This window comes from Planococcus citri, chromosome 4 (genome assembly GCF_950023065.1).
Source record: "Planococcus citri chromosome 4, ihPlaCitr1.1, whole genome shotgun sequence".
Lineage (NCBI taxonomy): Eukaryota > Metazoa > Arthropoda > Insecta > Hemiptera > Pseudococcidae > Planococcus > Planococcus citri.
This window is the reverse complement of record NC_088680.1, coordinates 26,050,673-26,068,286: the sequence shown is the minus strand read 5'-3', so window position 1 is coordinate 26,068,286 and position 17,614 is coordinate 26,050,673. Positions and strand designations below refer to the sequence as shown.

At 34.0% G+C, this 17,614-nt stretch overlaps 2 protein-coding genes across 5 annotated transcripts in view; one reads left to right on the top strand and one right to left on the bottom strand.

Annotated features, from left to right (window-relative positions):
* Positions 1 to 17,614, bottom strand: part of CaMKI (Calcium/calmodulin-dependent protein kinase I) — a 481,648-nt gene that overhangs the window by 303,340 nt on the left and 160,694 nt on the right. The gene's annotated exons all lie outside the window — the stretch shown is intronic.
* Positions 10,774 to 17,524, top strand: LOC135842568 (uncharacterized). The gene is made up of 4 exons (XM_065360089.1): positions 10,774 to 12,096; positions 12,335 to 12,652; positions 13,171 to 16,284; positions 16,932 to 17,524. The coding sequence occupies exons 1-3, from the start codon at positions 11,107 to 11,109 to the stop codon at positions 13,273 to 13,275; spliced, it is 1,413 nt and encodes a 470-aa protein (XP_065216161.1). The 5' UTR covers positions 10,774 to 11,106; the 3' UTR covers positions 13,276 to 16,284; positions 16,932 to 17,524.

Below are 17,614 nucleotides of genomic sequence, written 5' to 3'. Positions count from 1 at the left end.
ATAAAACGCCAGCTGCAATTAGAAGAATGTCAAAGCGCAAGGCCCATAAAATTAACTTATTTTACTCTTATTGATGCTAATCAAACTTATAAATGACCAATTTTCTGGAACTTTTGCCTTCGTTTCTCGTTTTGCTCGGGATAATTAGCTTTTATGTTCTGGAATTAAAATGTTTGAAAGCATGAATAATTGTTGAAATTTTAAAAATTTCAAATGCGGCAAAATTAAATTTTTGCATCTAAAATGATTTCGTTCTATTTTTTGAATAATAAATTTTATACTTAACCATCTGAAGCTAGTTCCCTATTTGAAGTACTACATATTATGAAAAATTTCAAACAAAAAAAAGAAAGCAAAACTGCTAAAAATGTGACCAAAAATAGATAATTTTGAAGTAATGGAGGGGAGAGGATGAAACAGGAGTACAAAGGATGATGTAAGTGTTCCTTTATTTACATTACAGGTTTAACTTGAAGGTTAATAGCGAAAACCGCGCGAAAATAACTGCATTACAGCTAAAGTTGTGTGATCTCAATTATCTGAGTAGGAAGATGAGGCGTGAGTGGGAGGTGAGGGAGAGTGGAAAAAATATTTCTCAAATTCTAAGCATTAATTGTAACCTAACAAAAAAAATTTCACTCAAATAAGTGCATTACATCAGGAAATATACGCATTTTAAATTTTGAGGGGGGTGGACCCTTTTCAGGGGTGGGGGAGGAAGGGGGTATTGATTATTTTTAAACTATAACAATACGACAGTGTAGATTTCACCCAAAAATTACGAAAATACACACCACAAGACGGTCTTTCACACCCCCTCTAGGGGGGTGGTACCTCAGCCCATGGTCGGAGGGGTGGGAACATTTTATTTTTTCAATCAGTGGTATATGCCCTTTTCAAAAATATAATGTTCCCATAGTCCCCGAAAAGTATTTACAGTCGACTTTCGGGAGCCCCCCAGGGGGTGAGCCCACAGACTTAGGGTTGGGAACATTGCATTTTTGGAACGAGGGTGCTTGTGAATACCCATAAAATATAAGACTTTTCAGTCCCCGAGAGGTTTTAAAAAAAGTCGATTTCTAGAGCACTTTTTAGGGTATAGAATATAGACTACCAACGTGAACGTCTCCATTGAAAACACACGAAAATAGAAAATCAACATGGTTTTATTCGGAAAAAATCGTTTCTTTAGCGAAATTAACTTAATTCATTCCAACTTCCCACACATCACCTGTTCTCACTCTTACTCCCACCTCGAGTTCAATATTCGACTATAGTCTATAGTACAATTTACGTCACTCTAAAGACAATACCACATAAACCCTAGAGACGAACTATAGCTTTAATCCATTCAAGCTTTCATTCCATTATACATACTCGTATACGATACGAATACGTAGTATACGTACGTATAAGGTAAGTAATTTTTGCTTCGGGTAAAGAAACACATCTAATTGCATTTCGGTGGATTCGAAATCGTAAAATTTTCACATTAACTCATTAAAGGAACCCAGACCCTATTCAAAAGCAAAACACAAACGACTTTATAGCCTGAATTTCGGGTACCTACTTAATGTATTTTAGAACGCTTAGAAACAAAGTATTCTGCTCTATGTGTATAAGGCTATACGATTACCTCGACTTCATACAGAATAAAGAGAATAGACCTCACGACAAGTTGCCAGTTGCCACACGACAATACGTATTCATTAGAGCCAACACCATTATCCGAGACAAGCTAACCGATACCTAATTGATAACCACCTGAAGCGTGATTTCGAAAAGTGAGCTATTTTTGGAAGTTGTCTGACTCTGGACGAGGGCAAAGGTACTCTACTCGTAGGTAGGTAAAGGTATATCCGACATCTCGAGCAAAACGCATAGACATACGTAGTACGGGAAAGTTGTCACTTGCACGATTATTTTTTGCATGTGCGTTTTACAACATGTCAATGCGGTAAGAGGATTATAGAATCTCGGTTCGTTAAATTCTTAGCAAAATAATGTTAAAACTTTAACAGGCTGAGGACTTAATACGTAGTGTAGGTACTTGGGTAGCTTAACGACAAATGAATTTTAATCGTATTATTTCTCTATAACGCAGGCATTCTTTCGCACTTTGCTTCTGCATCAGTTCGTCGTGTTACGCTCGTTTAATTTAAAATCCTATTACGTACATTGTAGATAGAAATACGAGCACTACGACGAATATAGGAATAGCTAAGGTGGTAACGACAACGACGATGAACGATGGCACGATGCTGAGGCAGAGAGGTGTTACTGTTGGCCACAAGGCGATAAGGTCAGTATACGAACTACAAATCGTAGTAATACAGTTTACTCGGTTATAATAACCCGATGCTATACAGCAAAACCAAACAGATGTGTAATTCTGACAGCAACATTTATCTCATCGTCTTTATTTCTCTCTCACTTTGATTGTTACACTCATTCTTCTCTTCTCTTACCTCCACCATCATCACCTCCGCATCCAGTACTTTCTATATACAGCATAAATACACCATAACGTACTGCTCTTCAGATATAGCCACCTGAAGTTATTTGTAATAACGTTGAAATATTACGAGACTCGAATCGTATCCTACACACGAATACATGCCTATAGCGCAAAACAATTCATTTCACCACCGCTAATATTGCAAATTAGTTGTAAATTTTTCAGCTAACAACGAATTTTAAGCCGAGCTGGTTTAATTAAATTGAACCTAGATGCCCTTACGCTCTAATAAATGACTCGGTGGATGCTGAGCGAGTAAACTCGAATTAAAAAACCATAAATTTTCAATTATTGCTGCGCATTTCTTCGCGAATAAATTAGTAGGTATCCAAATGAACAATTTTGAACGACGAAAACGATGAAAATATTTTTTTAAAACTGCCATCTCGAATTTACGGAAATTAAAACGAAATTTAATTCCCATAACAAGTAGCTGAAAAGACCTTGTGGTGGCTGGGAGGGGAGAGGGGTGATCTAACTTTTTGATGGCATAGAGCAGCGCATTGAAACTATTTGTTTTGAATGGAAAAAAAAAATACCAAAAAACTGGATCAAACAAGAGTGAACGAGTAAACTCGAAATTTGAAAAAAAAATTCAAATTACGTAGTAACATACCATTCTAGAATGAGATTTTGAACAAATGATACCATTCCAAAAATTGCCGAAAAAAGGTTCAGCTGCTAGGTTAAGGCATTATAAAAGAGCTCCATAGTCAAAGAGGGTAAACTTATTTCACAAATCAATTTCATAAGTAAAAAAACCATGAATTACATTTAGGTAGGTCTAGGTAGGTACGTGAATGATGATGAATATTTTTTGATCTTTTAATCCTGATATCAAAAATTAATTCGAAGTTTGAAAATATAAACTTTGATACCTCACCAACATGATTATTGATGGTTATGCTGAAAAATTCAATTTTTGTTCCATTCTCCCCTCCCTTTCCATAACATCAATCAAAGGTATAAACCAATTTGATAGCAAAGCCAATTCTGACAGAAAAGAAGCAGTTGGATAAATCAATAATCATCAATTACCTACCATAAACATTTTGTCATTCATGAACCAAGGTTTTTGTAGTCTCATTCCAGATTACTAGGATCATCTCTCGTTTCGCTGCATTCTTAAAAAAAATGCTAACAAAAAGGATCATTGGAATTGAACTGAAACTAGCTCCTTTACTGAAACCTTTCCATTTAGACAAAACCAATCTAGTTCAAAAAATTATGTCCCTGTAAAATCCGTCACAATCAAAAGTTTAAACATTCAAGTTCCATTTTAGAAGTGGAGAATTCTTCAAAATTCTAAAAATTCAAAAAAGCTGCTACCAAGACGAATTTTCAACTTTTTTGCAAAAAAATACACTCTCAAACGAAACGAACCAGTATGGATGATTGGGTGATTCATTTCAAATCCCAAAACTCGAAAACAACCATTTTTGGATCATTTCAGAGCCTCCAGTACAATTTTCAAATTTCTCAAGGCATTTCAAACCAGTTCAGAAGGATTAATAATGAAATTTAGCGCTTGTACATAATTTTGATTGGAAAATATTGTTGACTCTTTTGAATGCAAAAGTCGAAGTCAGTACAAAATTATATTTTTAAGCAACTAAAAAATTCAAAAAAAAAAAATTAAATAATTTTTAAAAATTAAAACTAATTTTATGAACGCTTTATTCGTTTGGGTATCGTCTGTTGAGTTTATCGTACAATCATAAGATTGAAAAACAATCATTTTTGGAGCATTCTGGGGCAATTGGAAATATCTGGAGAAAATTGAAAATTCACTCAGGGCTCCGAAATATGTAGCCCAAAAGAGACTTTTTCGAGTTGAAATGTCGTGAAAAAAAGATCTATACAAATATGACGACTTTTTGAATTTTTAAAAATTCGCCAAAAGAATTCAAAAATCAATTCTTCTCTTCAAGTTTTAGTTATAATGAGGGTTTTAGGACGCGAAAAATAAACAAAATTTGTGGGAGGGAGAGGGGGGAAGAAGGATTTTTAAAAAAATGGATAAACCAGTTCAAAAAGAGAAAAAAAATTTTATTACACTTTTTTGGATGAATTGATTAAAAAGATTCCCAAAATTAACACAAAATAGAATTGTTGATTTTTAAAATGATTTTTCAGCGAAATTTGATGCAATTTCTCATGATTTTCTTAACCAATAAATTTTTAATCAGAATTATTACCTAGTCTATTTCAGAAATCTTTTAAAACCCTTCGTCAAATTTTACGATATTTTAGTTTTGAACACCTACTTGTAATCTGTTTTACAAAATTAAAATCACATCATAATTTTATGAGTAAAATTAGAGACTTTTTTCATTCTTCAACTAGGTAATAAATTTCCAGTCGAAATGGTCAGTCTATTTCAGAAATTTTTTCCAGGATTTTTAATCAAATTTTACGACACTCGAAAAAAAAAAGAATTTCAATGATGTGTGAATTGCACAAGAATCACAAACTTATTATGAATTTTAATCATCAAGTTATCATGGATAGGTATCCAAATCATCCATATCCTTCATGAATTCTAAAAAAATTGATTAGAAAAACTTACTTCCTGGTTTTATGAGCTATTTCGTAAAGTTTCGAATAAACTAAATTCCAAATTATTTTTTCATTATTTCAACTTACCTGCAACAAACAAAAATAAAAATTTGTATTAATAATCCAATTTCATTAGTATGCAAGGTTGCAAGCAACAAAATACTATAAGTACATATAATTTCTATTCATTGTTAATCTAACTCTAAAATTCACAGATATAATGAATATGAAGAAAAAATTGGAGTTTATAATGTAAACAGTGAGTAATACATAAGCTAACGAAAATTCTCATAAAAAGACTGAAAAAGTTACAGACTGATGAGTGATGACACTGATGACAGTGATGACTGATGAGCTCTGAAGAGTCAAATTCAAAAAATTGGTGAATGATAATTTTGAATTCAGCGACCTCAAATTAGCAAGAATTAACATGTCACATCATTTTTTTCTAATTATTAACTTTTTCAAGATTTCGGGCTGAAGGGTCATTGAAAGGTCGTAATATCAAAAAAAATATGTAGATATTTGAACTTGGGGCCCTCTCAGAAACCTGATAAATAAAATACAAAAATTCATCTCTCTAACAAAAAAACACCAACCTCACAAACCAAATCTAACCCCTCCCCCTTTTTACGGGTGTAATAATCTTGTAATTATAAACACCCCAAAAAAACACACGTCCGAAATTAGGGGCTGGAGGGTCATTGAAGGGTCGTATCAAAAAAATACGTAGATATTTGAACTCACTGCTCCCTCAGAAACCTGATAAATAACATTACACTTCCGAAATTGGAGGCTGGAAAGATGAAAGTTATTGAAGGGTCGTATCCCAAAAATAAGTAGATATTTGAACTCAGGGTCCCCTCAGAAACTTGATAAATCATATCACACGTCAGTCTCAATTTCTTGATATTTTGAACGTGTTGGGAAAAAAAGAGAAAAGAAGGAGGTGGGGCAGAGGGGTTAATTCAAAAAAAGAACTCAATATTCGAGCCCAGCGTCATTAAATTGAATTTCAAAAAGGATGCAGATTTACCATACCTATAGTCAATTCAAAAATGACAGATTTAAACTTTTGCATTCATTATAAAAAGTCAAGCTTTCACATAGAAAATTCAGTTTCGAGCTTTTCAAATTTAAAATCTGATTTTAAACTTTTGGGCTATTCTCTTTAAAACCCCACAAACACATTTGCTCCAAGTTCAACCAATCTTCAGCTAAGAGCGTTCAAATGACAGTCTCAGAGAAATTTTAATGCGAGAAAATTTCAAGGCTTATTCCCCTGCCTCTCCTTCCCTCTCTCCCTCCCTCTCACCCTCCTGGCTTTCAACTCACCAACCCACAAACATATTATCAATGAAACTATTTCGAAAGAAAACCACCATTCATAAACAAGTAGGTATAATTCAAAAGCTACCAAAAGCATCATCATCTTTTGAACAATCAATTCTGATTTTCTGAAAACCCATCAAACGTTCCGAGGTCAAAATTCCATTTGGCAGAATGCTCTGCAGCCTTCAGACTTTGAAAATCTCTCGACGTGCTCGTATATATTAGATTATTCATCTACCACAAATTAAAGCTAATAAGAAAATTACTTCACGTTCACGACCTTTTAATAAGCTCGCTTTGATGTTAAATCAAACGTGTTCGAGTAGACAACACTGACGTATCTGTAATTGCGAGGAAAAGTTTGAAAAAAACACGCTCACAACCACCCCAAAAAAGGTTTTGAGAAAAAAAATCCCGGGTCGACGATTATTTACAACATTTACCCATCCTATTGTTGTAATTTTATAGTCATACTTTTGAAGTTATGAAACTGGCGAACAAAGCTTTAAAGCTATCAACGCCTACGAGAGTCCGGAGAGCAAGCACGACGACGACGGTGCAAGCGACGTTTAAAAAGGTAAAAAGTGATGTTTAAAGATAACGCAATGTACGAGTACAATTTGTTGGTAAAAGAAAAGAAAAAAGCTTTTACGAGTTTACAAAAGCGTCTACACAATAAAGAATATCTGCAAACGAAATTTTTTCCTATACAAATTTATTTTATAGCCAAGTTGGTTGTTCGCGCCCGCCGCGTTTCAAAAATACCAAAAAATGCAAACGTATAAAAGTAAAAACAAGAGAATTTATTTTTACGAGCAGACTGATAACGCACTTTACACATCTGAACACTGAACAGTGGGTTTGAGGAGAGGGGGGTAAGCAAAGGCGAACTCTCAGCACCACGTGCGATACACTTTTAACATCTGTACAGATGGAGGGAAAAAAACAATACGAAGATATAACGATTTTGCGAATTTTTTCATCCCTTTTGTAGTAATTACTCGGCCCAGTTATGTGAAAACGTTTAAAAACAAACGAGCTGGCGAGATAATGGAAACGTTCGGTTCGGTTTGGTTCAGATTTTCTCTCGCCTACGCATTTGTACGAGTACCAATCCAAAAGTTCGACTTTTCCAAAAAAAAAAGGCAAAAAAATATTTCATTAGATACAGACGCAGATGGTACGAGATAGAAAAGTATTTTAAAACGATCGCCAAACGAGTGCAAAGTGTTTTTCACATCTCGTATATAGGTAATATTGTTCATTCTCTCTGCTCGGACGACTTCTTCGTATAGTGGTAGAATTCCATTTTCATCCCAATTCTCGCCAAGTGTAAACGATTTCGAAAGAAAAATATACCGAAATTCGCGCCCGTTGATAAAATACTCGTACAACGACGAATATAATCAAATTTAATGGGCTCGCTTTTTTTTCTGCGGTGATTATCTTCAATATAGGCGCAAGACGCGGATATTTAATCGGCGTGAATTTGAATTTAACTCGATGTTTGATCAACGATAAACGGCGAACGTTTCGTCGCAAGTCGAGATCTTTTCCAATTCTAACTCAATTTGGACGACTGAGAGAAATGACGAAAACGTAAAGGGCGGAAATACGGAAACGTTCGATGATATTTCTTTCCTTTTGCCTACCACACGTTTTCGCCCTTACGTGACAGAAATAAAATAAAATGAGATACCGCGACTTTATTCGAGTCACCTAGTTGAATCACGAAGAGTAATCTTCATCGTTTTACATATTTACCACGCGATTCTGCATGTTTAGTTATTTAGCCTTCGGTCTAGAAGTCTAGATACTTAGAATATTGGTATAGACCACAGAAATCAGACGAAGAAAAATGCTTATAGGGTCCTTTTCATATATAGGCATAAGTATACCGTATGAATAAATTGATATCGTGTCATCATTTTGGTCTCGTAAATATTTCAATCAATTTAGACATAAATTGGCTGGTGAGTATTTTACGTAGCCTATACTAGCTGGCATAGCTTGGTTATATGTAAATTTCCTAGTGTATTGTTGAAAATAAGGGGACCTTTAAAAAAATACCTGTGCGAGCAAAAGACGATTTTAAAAAAATTTAATGATGGTACCGGAACACTTTTTTTTTAAATTGGAAAAGGACTCAACAATACAACGAAATTTGTCATTTGGATTTAGACTGAAAGGTGAAGAAAAGGGAGAGTGATCAGTTCAATTTAGAAAATATTTCGTGACTGGCGAAGTAGGTAAACGAGGTGAATTATTGGGTAATTTCCTGCGGCAATGAATCGACCTCTCTTGTACGATGCAAAAAATTGATCATGAGCAGAGGTGAGGAGAGGGGAGACTTACAATCGAGGGAAATACAAAATTCTCAATGTTGAACTGATCCTCGTGAAAAAGTTTTTCAAATACTTTTATCGACGAATCCTATGCAGGATCCTCAAACTCAATGCAATTCCTTTCCGAGAAGGAAAACTACAATCTGTACAACTGTGATTGATCTGAAATTTGGTTCTTTGAAAGAGCATATGCCCCAGACCACAGAATCAAGTCTTGAGCCGCTGAAGTTGATTTTTCGATTTTTGACGAATTTTTGAAAATGGCGAAAATAGTCTCTTGGTATACAAACATCAGTTTATATGTAGATGTAGGTACCTATGTACCTACATTGAGCCCAACCCCCAAATCTATAGTCATAATTTTTAAGCCATTCTGAGCCTTTAGCAAATAATCGAATAGGGTAGATGAATCGCAAATTAGGAGTAACAGGTTCAAACGTACAGGTAGATAGGTATTATTTTTACCATTTGAAAATCTTAAATTTGAAAAAAATCCCAAATCTTCAATTTTTGCAATAAGCCACTCAAAACTTCTTTCACCCTCGAAATTCGGTCCCTCCAATCCAGCAAAAGTTGACTATGACTATTCTCCAGCAATACCACACATCTCTCCAGAAGGCCTTGTAATTACCTTCAGCTGCTGAAAAATTAATCCTATAAAATTCGACATTTCCGAATCGATTAGGGCAGCTAAATTGCAATTTGAAGGTGACGGATTGAAAGGTGCATTTTTTACCATTTGAAAATTTTATTTTGCAAGAAATTACTCAAAACTTCTTCAACCTTGAAAGCAAAGCTCTCGAATCGACTTGCGACCATTTTCCAGTCAATTTGAAGTTTTTAAATACCTACGTACCTAGTTAAAAAGAAGAAAAAAACACTTTTAGACCAGTCACTTCGGATTTGCAATTCATTTGCTCCAATCGATTTGGAATACAACGCTTTCTAAAGCAATTTGAAATTTCTGAAAAAAAATAATAATTTTTGCTGGAGACTCTACATCGGCTCGAAATTTGTGGAAATCGATTGGGTATGTCGATTTCAGTATATAAACCGTTCAGCAATTTTTCATTTACATCGTTCAAAATTTAAAAAAAATTTTTAGCCTCTTTTCCACTCCTTCAGGAAGAATAAAACCTGGTTCAGGCGTTGAATAACATTCTCATTTTTTTTTCGTGAAAATAAAAATTGAAGCCTGCTAAAAATTCACAAAAATTTAAAAATCATACTAACTATTCATTTTTTAATAGTTTTGTAACTCAATAATTTTTTCAACTTAGACCTACTTCTTCCGTTACAGAATGAAAAATCCATTGATGTTTACATGTAATGAGAGGGTAAGACAATTTTTGGCACCATTTCTTATTGATTTGATAACGATAAGGTAACGCATTTTTGAAAATTGTGAACAACTTAAAGGCAAGCCAAACGTAGTTATTTGTCATTGTAAAGAGATTGATACGTATTTTTTTCAAATTTCAATTTCAAAATATTTAAATATTTTTCAATATTTATCAATTTTTTTTTTAGAAGTTCCAGTAGCGAGCCCCTCAAAACTTCTATAATTGAGATAGGACCAACAGAATGATGGATGTACCCTTCACTCCCTCCGCCAAAAAAAAAGTGATCACTGATTATCAACAAATTCAAAGGATTTTTATTGAATTAATATTGGAAATGTTTTCCTAAAACGCAACACACGCTTGATGCGGTATGCTCGCAAGGCCTAAGGTCTCGAGTATTTACCGTAAATTTTGCAATGATCGATTACGGATTAGAACTGATACTTTTTGTGATATTGACGTGAGTTGAGCAGAAAATGTTCAAAACCAGAAAATGTATTATAGAACTACCATTAGTACACATGATACCACTTTGTTGATTTGGAATTTTGAAAATTACAAAATGATGCAATTGATGAATTGACTAACAATTAACAATTCAATAAAATTTGCTCAACTGTCAATGAATAAAATACAGCATCGCAAGTGTAAAATGGCAAATGGCAAGTAACAACACCAACATGGGCCTAATGATTATTTGAAAACGATCGGCTCTCGTACGCATACAACGTCTCAACTCGCAGGTCGCAATCAGCTATGCTATCATTTGTTAGTTCTTTTACCTTAGTGATAGTTCTGTTTTTCTTTCTCGAATTAACAAGTTATTCAAAGTCCATTCGTTTGTTCAATTGTTATAATCAGTCCACCGTTCGAAATCATTCATCGCGCATTCAAAGTGAATATTTTTCGTGTTGGTTTTTTCGGTTCGCATGTATAGTGTGGTTAGGTGTTTAAAAAAACTTTAGAATCGACTCACATTTTGTAAATAAATAATCTGTAAAAAAAAATCATGTCCGTTTACAAAGAGACATGTAATGATTTATCGTATCGAATCAATAATTTGGAAAAGGAGATAATAAAACGAGAGCATTCAATGTGCGCGACTGAAGCAAAAATATTTAACGAAGATCTTATATCCATTCACGAGACATTAATAGAAAATGAAAACAAATATAAAACAACAACTCCCAATACCTATTTCTGTACGGACTACTTCGCTTCGGATATGCGTGTGATCCATTTGAAGACGACAACTCTGAAAATAAAATTGGCGAAAATCATATCATCGTTCGAATCAAAATCATCAGCAGAAGCCCACGTAGGCAATCAATCCCATCCAGCAAAACAGTCCGAAACTGAGAAAAATGCAGACTTACAAATCCGAAAACAACGTTTTCTAATCAAACGAATCGAATTGCTGGAAATACCCGATGGTATTTGTGCAATAAAATCAGAAGTACTGTACAACCACCTTACTCAACTTTACGACTCGTTTATCTCAAATCAAATCCAGATCGAAGCAGGCACCGACGACGATACCACTCTCGATAATCAACAAAAAATTACCACGGAAATCCAACGAAAAGTAATCGATTTTCAAACGAAACTGAGAAAAATCATGCAACCGATCGCATCAACTTCATCGACAGAATCCAACATCAATATCGATCGTTCAATTCAGCCAACACCGATCGACACCAGAGCCAATTTAGACTCGTTATTCCAAAAGCGAGAATCATTAATCAAACGAATGTCTTTGTTGGAATCTAAAGATGATCTTAGCCCACAAAAAGCTGAAGTAATGTACAATTATCTCGATTCGCTCTACGAATCCTTCAATTCAATCCAAAGTGAAGTCGAATCACGAGTCAGCGGCCCAATACTTGATAGCCAGTTGGAAATTTCTGAGCAAATTCAAAACAAGATAATCGAACTTAAAGCAAAGTTTAAAACAATTATTGCACCGATTAAACTTTTATCTTTGTCGACACAATCCGAGGTAAATTATTCTCCCCTACCTATAAGTAATTTAAAAGCTATTCATCATCATAAAAAATACAAAGTTACCTAGGTACCTACATAAGTATACTTCATAGAATTTCATTTGAAGATTTCGATCTCTTTTTTAGAAATTGCTCAATTTTATCGTTGTTCATAAGAAATTTTCCCAATAATTCACTTAGAACCTTGGGTATGCCCATTCTAATTATTTTATGTTGTATGTGTTTCAACAACAGGCATTACAATCTGAGCAAATCAAGTCACCGGAATTCGAAAGTAGCCTTCGATCGATAGAAGTCAAATTGACTAATCTTACGCACTTCATGGAATCGCGATCAAGCAGAGATGAAACTGAGAGTACTATCAACGACATCTACACCCATCTTGAAGATAATTCGGAAATATCTAAGGATATCCAAAATAAGATAATTTCTCTTCAAACTACATTGAATGAATCCATCGACGCTAACAAACATCATGAAAAAAACGCTCTAGATAAGCTGGAGAAAATTGTGGAATTTAACAGATGTTTCGATCAAGATTATAAAACTAAGGTGAGTGTTTCGGAATTTATCGTCTCTCCATCTAAAGTAATGGTATATCTCCGGTCGGACACACCTCTCTAATGACGATAGCCCTCGAGCACCATTTCATTGAATCAAAAATTTACTTTTGGCCCACTTGAAAATTTTTCGTCATTTTCCTCCAGTGTTGAAAAAATAGTGCGAATTGATTCTCAACTTTACAAATTGATTAGAAATTTCAAAATCACGCCAACTAACTTTTTATTACTTACCCAATTTTTTAAAAAATTAAGAAATTTTTCGTAAAGACATTCAAATTTCATTCATTAATCATTATAGGGAGTAGGTATAATCTACTCAAATACTCAAATAAAACTTGACCATTTTGATGACTTATCAACATACACGTACTTTTGGTTTATTTTTGAACAAATTTCCTCAGCTCATAACTTAAGCAAATTAGCTTTGCTTCAGAATAACTCAACTTATCAGCTTATATAAATACGAAAATTAACTCATTTTTTCTTGTGTATGTTTCTCAATAACAGATGTTACCATCCTTAAGGAAATCGGAAAATGATCTCCAAAGGATAGATTCCTTATTGTCTGAACTGATCACTTTGTGTGAACGTATACGGGATTACACATGTTGAATGGACACGACACCATGGAAAATATCAGCAAGATCTCCGATGAAAGTAAACCAAAAGCACTGCACTACAAAAGCCCTCTCAAACACAGCGGATCCGGAAATTAAAGTACCTATACCTATGATCTGAATTCATGCTACAACCGCTATTCCACTGGATTTTTGTGCCCTCTAAACAAATAAAACATTGTAATTCACTTCTAATTTTTAAAAATAACTACATAATAAGTTAGTATGTTTTGTGATTAATTTATGCAATCTGTAGTATCAAAAGTGTGAATATTACATACCTACCTATATTATTATAATATTATGAAGTATTCAAAAATGAATTCGTTCCCTTTTTGTACACAAAAGTTTACTCTTGTTTCACTCGGCTGATTATTAATTTACTTATCATGCTAGCAAAGCTCAGACCTTCATAAGATAACGACAAAAATTTGCAAAAAAAAATACAAATTTTGTAAACGAAAATTAAATTAGAAAAAAACCGAAATTATCAAATAAATATCTACTTAAGAAGGTACTTCGCGTATAGGCAAACACAGGCAACGTTTCAGATCGAACTTTGAACGTAGTTTTGATAGTCAGGAGCACTCAAATTTTGAAAATTTTGTATTTTGGAAAAAAGTACCTATAGTCATTGAATCAATTCATAGCCCCAAAATATGATCTAAATTGACGTTATAGACAAAATAATATTGCCTTGTTTATTGTTAAAAATAGGGGGACTTTTGAATTTTGAAAAAAATACCCATGCAAGCGGGGGGATTTTTTTTAAATTTAATAATGGTGCCAGGACATTTTTTTTCAAATTGAAAAATAAGTATACGCAATACAACTAAATTTGTGGATTGAAATCTAACCTGAAAGGGTGAAGTAAACAGAGTGTGATTAGTTCAATTTGTGATTACAAAGAGAAAATATTTCGGCAATTGACAATAGCACAAATTATACGAATTATTGAGCAATTTCCCGAGGCAATAGAACGTCCTCTCTTGTACGATGCAAAAAATTCATCCGAAGCAGAGATGGGGAGAGAGGAAATTCACAAGCGAGGGATAAACTAAATTCTTTATATTCAACTTATCCTCGTGAAAAAGTATTCCAAATTGCTTTATCGACGGATATCTTGAAGCAATTCCTTTCTAACAAGGGCCCACTTTACAACACGAACAACCCTAAATTGAACTGAAATTTTGAGTGACTGAAGCAGATTTGTCGATTTCTGACGAATTGCTGAAAATGGGTGTAAATCGAAAAATTATTAAAAATCGTCATGTTTTAAAATAAAAGCTGCATAATTGAGATACGAGGTGAAGGAAAGAATTATCGAAACTTTACCAAAAGAATGAAGTATGTACCCTTCATTGAATCAAGATTTACGTACTCGAGTATTTTTCGTTATACTCGATCGTACCTTGGAATTTTTTATCGGAAATTTTGCATTGATCGATTGTGACATTAAAATGTTCAAAAAAAGAAAATGCAGAATTACCACAGTACGTTGGCTGGTTTTGAATTTTGAAAATTATTACAAAATGATGGCAAGATTAATAACAAAAATTCAACAAAATTAGCTCAACAGCTAATGACTTGATGAATAGGTACTAGGTACCTATCAAGAAACCAGCATTCTGCAACACTGCAAGTGCAAACTGGCAAGTGGCAACACCTCCATACACTGGTGGCTTAATAATGCTCGACTTTCGACTTTGAACCAGGTCTAGAATCTTGAATCACAGTCAGCTCTGAGCTCATTTGTCAGTTCTACTCGTAGTTAGCTTTTATCAGATGCAGTCTTTTTCAAATCGACAAGTTATTTAAAGCTCATTCGTTAGTGTGTACTGTGTATTGCTTATCGTTCGACTGATTGAAATTATCCATCGTGCATTTGATGTGAATATTTTTCGTGTAAGTTTTCTCTTTTCCCCAATGTGAAGCTAGGTTGAAGTGGTGAGGTGAGATTTAGAAAATCTTAGTACCAACTTACATTTTGTAAATAAATAACCGTTGAACGTGAAAAAATTATGAGTTACATGTCGTGTTATGATTTATCGGATCGAATCGGTGATTTAGAAAAGCAAATATTAGAACGGCAGAACGAAATGTGCGCGGCTGAAGCAAAAATATTTCGCGAAGATCTAATGTCCATTCACGAGACATTGGTAGAACATGAAAACAAATATAAAACAACTAGCAATGACTATACATCAAAGATCACATTAGCTGCGGATATGCGCAAGACCCATTTGAAGACGACAAACCTTAAAATAACATTGGCGAAAATCATATCATCGTTCGAATCAAAATCATCAGCAGAAGCCCAGGTAGGCAATCAATTCCATCCAGCAAAACAGTCCGAAACCGAGAAAAATGCAGACTTACAAATCCGAAAACAATGTTTTTTAATCGAACGAATCGAATCGCTGGAAATACTCGATGATATTAATTGCGCAACAAAAGCAGAAGTACTGTACAACCACCTTTGTCAACTTTACGATTCGTTTATTTCAAATCAAATCCAGATCGAAGCAGGCACCGACGACGATACCACTCTCGATAATCAAAAAAAAATTACCACAGAAATCCAACGAAAAGTAATCGATTTTCAAACGAAACTGAAAAAAATCATGCAGCCGATCGCATCAACTTTATCGACAGAGTCCAACATCAATATCGATCGTTCAATTCAGCCAACACCGATTGACACCAGCGCCATAGACTCGTTATTCCAAAAGCGAGAATCATTATTTAAACGAATATCTTTGTTGGAACCTAAAGATGATCTTATAGTCCAGAAAAAGCTGAAGCAATGTACGATCATCTCGATTCACTCTACGAGTCTTTTAATTCGAATCAAACTGAAATCGAATCACGAGTCAGCGGCCCAATACTTGCTAGCCAGTTGGGAATTTCTGAGCAAATTCAAAACAAGATGATCGAACTTCGAACAAAGTTGAAAAAAATTTTCGCACCGATTAAAGTTTCATCTTCGTTGACACAATCCGAGGTAAAATTATTATTTCCCTGACTAATTTAAAAGCTATTCATCATAAATAATATATATCTAATCTAGGTATCTACGTGAATACTTATTTCATAGAATTTCATCTGAACATTTTCGATCTTTTTTCTTAGAAATTGCTTAATTTTTTCTACACCAAAATCCAAATTCAATGATCGTTTTTCATAGGAAGTTTTTGAAAAAAAATTCCCAACTTCACAAAACAACAACTCTCTCCTTCTTATTTTGTGTACCTACAAATTGGTAATTTTTTTTGGATTTTCAAAAAAATCCATAACAAAAGATTTTAGAATTAATCAAAAATAACCCATATCTTTTTCAAAAAATGTAGGTATGAAATTTTTCACGAGGACAACCCCAAATAACATGATAGGACCTACATAATGTACTTAACATTCAGGCACATTTCAAATTTTAATCATCGGTCATTATAAGGAGTAGGTAATCTACTCTGATAAAACTTGACCATTTTGATGGCATTGACATACTCGTACTTTTGGTTTATTTTTGAACAACTTTCCTTAGCTTGAGTATATTTTAAGCAGTTCATTTTTGATTCAGAATTATTTAACCGATTATCCTATTACACGAAAATTAACTCTTTTTCCCTCGTATATGTTTCTCAATAACAGACGTTACCATCTTTAGAGAAATCGAAAAGTGATCTCCAAGCGATAGAACTCAAATTGTCCGAACTCATCACTTCGTGTGTAGATTTACCGAAATTGCTTTCGGATGGACGCGACACCAGGGAAAATATCAGCAAGATCTCTAGCTCTCTCAATGATTATTTAAACACATCTAAGGATTTTCAAACACAGATGCGTAAATTCATGGACGCTGACAAAAACCGCACTTCTCTTTTAAATGATATCATGGCGAGAGTAGACGAATGCATTGAACTGCAAAATCAAAAACCCTCACAACCATCGACGTATGGGTATAATATTGGTAGTTGGTAGGTCGTATTGGTAGGTAACTCATTTAATTCAATGAATAATTTGCTCACAGGACAATATCAAGGTTAAAGTAGGTATATACATAGATCTGAATTCATGCTATAATCGCTATCCCAGTAGATTTTTGTGCCCCTCTAAAAAAATTAAAATATTGTAATTCAATTTTAATTTTTAAAAATAGGTAACTAAGTATAGATAATGTTTTATGATTTGTAGTATCAAAATGTGATTATTACGTATAATATAGTGAAGTATTCAAAAATTAATTCGTTTCTTTTTTGCATACTTGAAAGTTTACTCTTATTTCACTCGGCTGATTATTCTGCTCGTAAAGCTCAGACCTTCATAAGATAACG

Excerpts from the sequence above, each read along its gene's own strand:
- LOC135842568 (XM_065360089.1), top strand. The coding sequence starts at position 11,107 with ATGTCCGTTTACAAAGAGACATGTAATGATTTATCGTATCGAATCAAT. Across the intron at positions 12,097-12,334 it reads CTTTGTCGACACAATCCGAG|GCATTACAATCTGAGCAAAT; the intron begins GTAAATTATTCT and ends TTTCAACAACAG. Across the intron at positions 12,653-13,170 it reads ATCAAGATTATAAAACTAAG|ATGTTACCATCCTTAAGGAA; the intron begins GTGAGTGTTTCG and ends TCTCAATAACAG.